Source organism: Hyperolius riggenbachi, chromosome 11, assembly GCF_040937935.1.
Source record: "Hyperolius riggenbachi isolate aHypRig1 chromosome 11, aHypRig1.pri, whole genome shotgun sequence".
NCBI classification, from domain to species: Eukaryota; Metazoa; Chordata; class Amphibia; order Anura; family Hyperoliidae; genus Hyperolius; species Hyperolius riggenbachi.
This window is the reverse complement of record NC_090656.1, coordinates 186,952,627-186,958,626: the sequence shown is the minus strand read 5'-3', so window position 1 is coordinate 186,958,626 and position 6,000 is coordinate 186,952,627. Positions and strand designations below refer to the sequence as shown.

Below are 6,000 nucleotides of genomic sequence, written 5' to 3'. Positions count from 1 at the left end.
CGATCCCCGCCTCTTGCACACTACATGCAATTCCAATTTGCGGTTTTGCACTGAGAAACGCGTTATTGTGCTGTGATTCAAATGCGTTTATCCCATTTTCCACTACCTCACAGGGATTTTCATTCCGAAAATGATGCTACACTAGTGGAAACATCCCACAGCACCTATAATTTCCTAAACTGATACTGATCAGAATCGCATATCAAAATGCTGCTAATCGCGACGTGCGTACGGTTCCCATAGACTGCTAGTAGTCTGATAGCAGGCCGATACGCATACGCAAAAAATATGAAAAAACATCCGTTAACTGTCGGCGTTTAAGTGTGGCCTCTCCCTAAAGGAAAACGTTTTGTTTCTGCTTGGCTTACTATCAGCCTGTGATTGACCGGTTATATCCAATAACTTGAAGATGCTCCACTCCATAAGTCATGGTAAAATTCAGTTCAACCTAACCTAAAAAAGGATTTATGGGTAATGATGAGTTCCAAAAATCCAGCAATGAGAAATAAAATCAAAGCCTGGAACTTTCTCCTGCGATTTAGGGCGTTTGGCCAGAGCTAGAGACACGCTGTGAATAAACACAGGACCAGGAATGTGTAATAATAAATACAATTAATTTTGTATTACAAGCGAGAGAAGCTCCTCCTGCGTCTACTGAGGAGAAGGACCACGTGACCTCACCAAAGCGATAGGCGGGCTGAAGAACGCTACCCAGTGCGCGTCCCCGCTATTCCCAATGTCTGGCCGCTCCCTCGGCGGCGCGCCTTGTGACGTCAGAGCGGCAGCGGAGAGACAGAGGCTGAGATAACGGGATACAGCGCGACCGACAGACGGACAGACGGGGTGACAACGAGAGCCCGCACCGGCACCTCACAAGACGGGAACCTTTCCTCGCCGCCTTCCCACCGGCCCCAGGACACTAGCTCTTCCCCACCCGCCGGGACCCAGGACCCGGGACCCCTCCGCCCGCTCCCGCCGGACCCGGGACCCCCCGAGCAGTCATGGGCTGCACCCTGAGCGCGGAGGAGAGAGCTGCGCTGGAGAGAAGCAAACAGATCGAGAAGAACCTGAAGGAGGATGGCATCAGCGCGGCCAAGGATGTCAAACTGCTGCTCCTGGGTGAGCCGTCCGTGTGACCCCCCTGCTTCTATCCCCTGCCTGGATTGCATCCATCCCTGTGTGACGTCCACAGTCTGCCTGGCATCATCACACCGACCATATACCACGGGCACCACCATGGCAGATTGGATGAGGCACCTCACCATGTCTACAGCCCACATTCTGCTTGACAGCACCATACCCAGATTAGAGGAGGCATTGCACACCTTATTCCTACAGCCCTTATTCTGCCTGACAGCATCATACTCAGGCCAGATTACTGGAGGCACACCTTGTCTACAGCCCACATTCTGCCTAAAGCACCATACCCAGGCCAGATTACTGGAGGCACACCTTGTCTACAGCCCACATTCTGCCTGACAGCACCATACCCAGATTATAGGAGGCATTTTGAACCTTATTTCTACCCTCATTCTGCTTGACAGCACCATACCCCGATTATAGGAGGCATTTTGAACCTTATTTCTACCCTCATTCTGCTTGACAGCACCATACCCCGATTATAGGAGGCATTGTATTTCTACACTCATTCTGCCTGACAGCACCATACCCAGATTATAGGAGGCATTTTATACCTTATTTCTACCCTCATTCTGCTTGACAGCACCATACCCCGATTATAGGAGGCATTGTATTTCTACACTCATTCTGCCTGACAGCACCATACCCAGATTATAGGAGGCATTTTATACCTTATTTCTACCCTCATTCTGCTTGACAGCGCCATATCCAGGCCAGATTACAGGAGGCACACCTTTGTGTCTACAGCCTTCAATCTGCCTGGAAGCACCATACCCAGATTATAGAAGGCATTGCACACTTTATTTCTACAGCCCACATTCTGCCTGACAGAATCATACCCAGGCCAGATTATGGGAGGCACACCTTGTCTACAGCTTTCATTCTGCCTGACTGCACCATACCTAGATTACAGGAGGCATTGCATACCTTATTTCTACCCTTATTCTGCCTGACAGCACCATACCCAGGCCAGATTACAAGAGGCACACCTTGTCTACAGCCCTCATTCTGCCTGACACTTTCATACCCAGCCAGATTATAGGAGGCAGTACACACCTTATCTCTACTGCCTTCATTCTGCCAGACAGCGCCATAGCCAGATTATGTCTACAGGCCTTACTCTGCCTGACAGTGCCATAGCCAGATTATGTCTACAGGCCTCTCTCTGCCTGACAGTGCCATACCCAGATTATGTCTACAGGCCTGACAGCGCCATACCCAGATTATGTCTACAGGCCTCACTCTGCCTAACAGCGCCATATCCAGATTATGTCTACAGGCCTCACTCTGCCTGACAGCGCCATACCCAAATTATTTCTACAGGCCTCACTCTGCATGACAGCGCCATACCCAAATTATGTCTACAGGCCTCACTCTGCCTGACAGCGCCATACCCAGATTATGTCTACAGGCCTCACTTCCTGACACCACCATACCTGATACTCCTTTATTTCTACAGTCCATATTTTGCCTGACACCATTATACCCAGGACTGATTGTAGGAGGAACAACTTTGTCTACAGCGCACATTCTGCCTGACACCACCATACCCAAGCCAAGTTAGAGGGAACACATTTATTTTTACAGCCCTCCTTCTGCATGACACTACTATACCCAGGCCAGGTTAGAGGGAACACATTTATTTCTACAGCCCCCAGTCTGCAAGACACACCTTTTATACAGTCCATGTTCTGCCTGACAGCACCATACCCAGATTATAGGAGGCACAACCTCTATGCCAACAGTCCACGTTCTGCAAGACACCACCATACCCAGGCCAGATTATAGGAGGTACTGCACACTTTTATTTCTACAGTCCACTTTCTGCCTGACACCACCACACCTGACACACCTTTATGTCTACAGTCCACGTTTTGCTTGACACCACCATATCCTGATTGTAATAGGTACTTTAGTATCTGCACAGTCCATATTCTGCCAGATGCCACCATACCCATATTACTGAAGGCATACTTCTATGTCTACACTCCATATTCTGCTTGATACCACCATATTCTGTGCAGTCAATATTCTGACTGACACCATATCAAAGACTATAAGACTCCTCATTTCCAGGCCGTAATTCATTGTCTATGCATTCTGCTGTGGACCGCTATACACAGATTATAGGATGCAAACCTCTGTGTATAGGCCACATTCTGACTGACACTGGTATACCCAGGATGCACATTGTTTTACAGTCCACGTTCTGCCTGGCACTATCATACCCAGACTGTAGGCAGCACACCACTTGTACAGTCCATATTCTTTTTGGCACAATCATACTATGTGCAAAATGCACCCCAGTATATGTACAGTCCATTATACCCAGATTACAAATGTCAACCCAATAGGTGCAGAGTTTACATTCCACCTCCACCTGCTATCATCATGCCCCAATTGCAGGTTTTACACCACTTTGTATGCTGTCTTTCTTTTTGCATTTATACTGATGCTTCCATGTATACGCTAGGTTTACTGTCCACATTCAGCATGAATTGCTGGCTGCACAGCATCCATTCCATACACTGTGTACAGTCCACATTTAGCCTGTCACTAGCGTACCTTAATGGCAGTATGGATACCATGCATATAATACATGTACCATCTACATTCTTCCTGGCTCTGGATTCATACAATATGTATACAGCTTTCATCTGACCATATACCATGCACATACTTTATGTACCATCCACATTCTGCCTAACGTTGCAGTTCATCCTAATGCATATTGCACTGAATGCCTGCAATATACAGTCCCCCCACTGCCTGTGCAATTATGCTGTCTTTTCCTGTGTATTTTACATGGCAGGCTCTATGGATGCCTTGTTTTGCAATGCAGCCCATTTTTTTACAGTATATTTTGCTGTGATGGACTCAGCATTTTATTCCCTTCCCAACATCACCTTTTAACATTTTGAATGAGTTTCTGTATCTTTATTAACCAGACTCCTCCGTTTATGTCTCTGTGAATTGTCCGTGTGCCCTGATAAAACACATCTTCCCCATTACACAGTAGCTTTGCCTTACAATCCAGCTTTTTGTGCATAGAATCCCCTGTGATGTGTTGGATAATGTCGTGAGTTGTTTTTAATTTAGTTTTGAATAAAAAAATCCAGTGAATTACTGCTGGGTTGGTCGAGTGTGATAAATAGCAATATGGCAGACTTACTAGCTGGGATGTAGCTGGGTTTTTGGATTTGCTATGTATGTGTGAGATGGATGCTTTGACTGAATTCCTTTCATACTGTGTATCAATGTGCAGAACACATAGTTATCTCTAAGAAGCTGTGGCAGTTTCCATCCATTCATTCTGATGGAAAGTCTCCCTTTTTTTTTTTCTTCTCTGACCTAACAGGGGCTGGGGAATCTGGGAAGAGCACCATTGTGAAGCAAATGAAGTAAGTGGCCTCTCCTCCTCCTCCCCCAATGCTGTGTGAGCGGCCATGTTTGTGCTCGGCCCTGTATGCACTGATTGCAGGGAGCTGTTCACAGCTTGTGGTGCTGAATGCACTCATGGTGATCTGCTGCCTTTTGACGATCTTAATGAATTGCTTTAATGTTCGGGTGGTGTGAGAGGGGGGATGCTGCTGCTGCTCCCGGCTGTGTTCTGCCTGCCTATGGCATAAAAGAGGGATGATTGTGCAGCTTTCAGCCAGTGATTATTCTCTGTGTCTTATTGCCCACATCAGATGATTTCTGACAAGCTCCCATGCACTCAGGTTAATTACTCAGTGCTTGGCCAAAACAGCCAGTGATAGTGCTCCACCCTTACAAGGTCGCTGAAGTAAAAACCTCTCCCAGGGTGCAGGCAGAAAGCCTTCCCCGGCGCCATCACTGCTCTCTGGGTACCTGAGACAATCAGCAGGGGGAGACAGTCCACGTCGAGCAGGAGTTGGGTGGATCTGTGTGTAGTGGAAGGTGTTTTGCTGATGTGCAGTTTAATGGCAGATTAGAAAGCTGGAGACTGTATGCCAGGCACACACATTCCGGCTGTTTCTTTCTATTTTTTCTTCTCGTTAGCATGTTAGATCCGGTACAAGAATTGCATCCATGCAAAATCAACCAATGAGAGGATCAGTGAGATGTTAATGTTCTGAGTTCCAAATCACATGCAGCCTAGAATTAGGCCAATCGCATACAGCTGCTGCTTATTTCAATTGGCCCAGTGTCCAAAGTGCATGCAATTTGCAATACCGTTTGCAGTACATTACCTTTAGCACCTTATTGATCCTAATGATTATTTATTTGTTTTTTACTATCAGATTTGACATCCAGAAATTTTACATTGAATAAATCATCTTAATAAATCATTTTTGATAGACTATATATATTCTATCACCTTGTTCCTCCTTTAAAAAAATTCTTTAAAATATGATATATTTTATTTAATGAAATCTTCAAGTGGATTGCTGTACGTGCATTGTTTTTACTGGTCGAGATTTTAATGCACTCTTCTAGGACTTATTGACTTTAAAATAATCACAAAGTAATTGCATGTTTTAAAAGGATCTGCCTGTTCGATCAGCTAAGTGGATTGGTGTGCATGCCTGGTTTTTGATTGGTCAAGATAGAAGTGGCGATAACCACCAAAAGCTACTAAGTACCTAAAGCTGGGACCCTAACCTGTTTGTGTGCATGAAAATCTGTTCATGTGTAGGCAGCCTATGAAATAATGAAAGCTTGTGTGGTTTGACCACTCTTGCATTGTAATGTTGGGTGTAGATAGATACTGCAGGCAGTGTGGTGCTGGAACAACGCCTTATTATTGCTGCACTTAGTCATCCACACAGCAGCTTGCTGCCATTCTTGAAAAGAGTTCTCAGTGTTTGCTTAATCTCTGCAGCACTGGATGGATTG

At 45.9% G+C, this 6,000-nt stretch overlaps 1 protein-coding gene across 2 annotated transcripts in view; it reads left to right on the top strand.

Annotated features, from left to right (window-relative positions):
• The first annotated feature begins 752 nt into the window (after positions 1-752).
• Positions 753-6,000, top strand: part of GNAO1 (G protein subunit alpha o1) — a 384,990-nt gene continuing 379,742 nt past the window's right edge. The window contains exons 1-2 of one of the 2 annotated variants that reach the window (XM_068260492.1): positions 753-1,119; positions 4,499-4,541. In XM_068260492.1, the coding sequence (XP_068116593.1) occupies positions 1,002-1,119; positions 4,499-4,541 (161 nt within the window). In that variant the 5' untranslated portion in view covers positions 753-1,001. The remainder of the gene's footprint in view (positions 1,120-4,498; positions 4,542-6,000) is intronic. The other variant, XM_068260490.1, reaches the window with a different exon arrangement.